At 50.2% G+C, this 2123-nt stretch overlaps 1 protein-coding gene across 1 annotated transcript in view; it reads right to left on the bottom strand.

Moving 5' to 3' along the window:
• The window catches only part of ZFPM1 (zinc finger protein, FOG family member 1), a 101977-nt gene that overhangs the window by 6590 nt on the left and 93264 nt on the right, over positions 1-2123 (bottom strand). Inside the window, exons 9-10 of the mRNA XM_011972433.1 lie at positions 1250-1318; positions 1035-1078 (exon numbers count right to left, since the gene is read on the bottom strand). Of these exons, the coding sequence (XP_011827823.1) occupies positions 1035-1078; positions 1250-1318 (113 nt within the window). The remainder of the gene's footprint in view (positions 1-1034; positions 1079-1249; positions 1319-2123) is intronic.

Here is a 2123-nt window from a genome sequence, read left to right as displayed (position 1 = left end):
CCTCCCAAAGTGCTGGGATTACAGGCTTGAGCCACCGCGTCTGGCCTTTTGTATTTTTTTTAGTGGAGAGGGGATTTCACTGTGTTAGCCAGGATGGTCTCGATCTCCTGACCTCGTGATCCGCCCGCTTTGGCCTCCCAAAGTGCTGGGATTACAGGCGTGAGCCATCGCGCCTGGCCTCCCATTTTTCTTTAAACCTAAAACTGGTCTAAAAAATTAGTTTCATATTTTTTTTTCACAAGAATGTGGAACAACTGGAACCACATACTCTGCTGCTGGGAGTGTAAATAGTGCCCCTATTAAGAAAAAGTTGCCGGGCGCGGTGGCTGAAGCCTGTAATCCCAGCCCTTTGGGAGGCCGAGGCAGGTGGATCACCTGAGGTCAGGAGTTCGAGACCAGCCTAGTCAACATGGTGAAACCTCGTCTCTACTAAAAATACAAAAATTAGCCGGGTGCGGTGGTGGGCATCTGTAATCCTAGCTACTCAGGAGGCTGAAGCAGGGGAATCACTAGAACCCGAAGGCAGAGGTTGCCGTGAACCAAGATTGCACCACTGCCCTCCAGCCTGAGCAACAAGAGCAAAACTCTCTCTCAAAACAACAACAACAACAACCAACAAAAAAACCCAACTTTATTGAGATCTAGTTTACATTTGCCAAAACGAACACTTTTTTTATTTTTTTTTTGAGATGGAGTCTTGCACTGTCGCCCAGGCTGGAGTGCAGTGGTGCAATCTCGGCTCACTGCAACCTCTGCCTCCTGGGTTCCATCGATTCTCCTGCCTCAGCCTCCCCAGTAACTGGGACTACAGGTGTGCACCACTACGCCTGGCTAATTTTTGTATTTTTTAGTAGAGATGGGGTTTCACCATATCGGCCAGGCTGGTCTCAAACTCCTGACCTTGTGATCCGCCTGCCTCGGCCTCCCAAAGTGCTGGGATTACAGGCATGAGCCACCACGCCCAGCCCAAAATGCACACTTGTAAGTGTGCAGTTCGATGAGTTTTCACAGTGTGTGCATCCACACAGGCCCACCTCACTAGCAGAACCCTGTGACAGTGACTCAGCCCTTAGGGCACCTGCCGGGAGAGAAGAGTTAGAGGCAGGAACTTCTTCCAGTTGCCTTATTTGCAGAGGAGGCGGCTGAGGCCCAGAGATCACTCGTCCAAGACCACCCCTGACTTAGCCAGAGTCCACACTGAAACCCAGGGTTCTCAGCTGTTTTCTTGTCATTGTGCAAAGCCACTTACTTGCCAAGAAGGTAGTGACTGCCCCATTGAAGAGCAAGGGGAAGCAGTGCAGGTTTTTGAGCAGGGGAGCTACATGAAGAAAGTAGCATGTTATCATTCTGAAGGCCTCCTATATCTGAACCACCTCCGATTCTGTTGCTATTAAGTGCTTTTTCTCTTGGTTTTCAGTGATCTAGTCCCTCCATCTTTTTTTTTTTTTTTTTTTTTTTGGAGACCGAGTCTTACTCTATCCCCCAGGCTGGAGTGCAGTGGCACGATCTTGGCTCACTGCAACCTCCGCCTCCCGGGTTCAGGCGATTCTCCTGTCTCAGCCTCCGGAGTAGTGGAGACTACAGGCATGTGCCACTATGCCTGGCTAATTTTTGTAGTTTTAGTAAAGACAGGGTTTCATCATGTTGGCTAGGTTGGTCTCCAACTCCCATCCTCAGGTGATCCACCAGACTTGGCCTCCGAATGTGCTGCGATTATAGGTGTGGGCCGCCGCGCCCTGCCCTTCCCACATTTTTGAGACGGGGTCTTGCATGTGTTGTCCAGGCTGGAGTGCAGTGGTGTGATCGTGGTTCACTGAGCCTCAAACTCTTGGCCTCAAACACTCCTCCCACCTCAGCCTTCAGAGCAGCGGGAGTACAGGTGTGCACCACCATGCCCAGCTATTGTTTTCATTCTTTGTAGAGATGGGTTCCCACTGTGTTACCCAAGCTGGTCTCGAACTCCTGCCCTCAAATGATTTTCCCACCTTGGCTTCCTAAAGTGCTGGGATTATGGGCATTAGCCACCATGTCTGGTGATCTGGTCCCTTCTTCTTTTTTATTTTTTTCTTTTTTGAGACAAGGTCTCACTCTGTTGCCCAAGCTGGAGTGCAGTGGCATGAACA

This window comes from Mandrillus leucophaeus, unplaced genomic scaffold (assembly GCF_000951045.1).
Source record: "Mandrillus leucophaeus isolate KB7577 unplaced genomic scaffold, Mleu.le_1.0 Scaffold10, whole genome shotgun sequence".
In the NCBI taxonomy this organism is placed as follows: domain Eukaryota; kingdom Metazoa; phylum Chordata; class Mammalia; order Primates; family Cercopithecidae; genus Mandrillus; species Mandrillus leucophaeus.
This window is presented reverse-complemented; position numbering and strand designations above follow the sequence as displayed.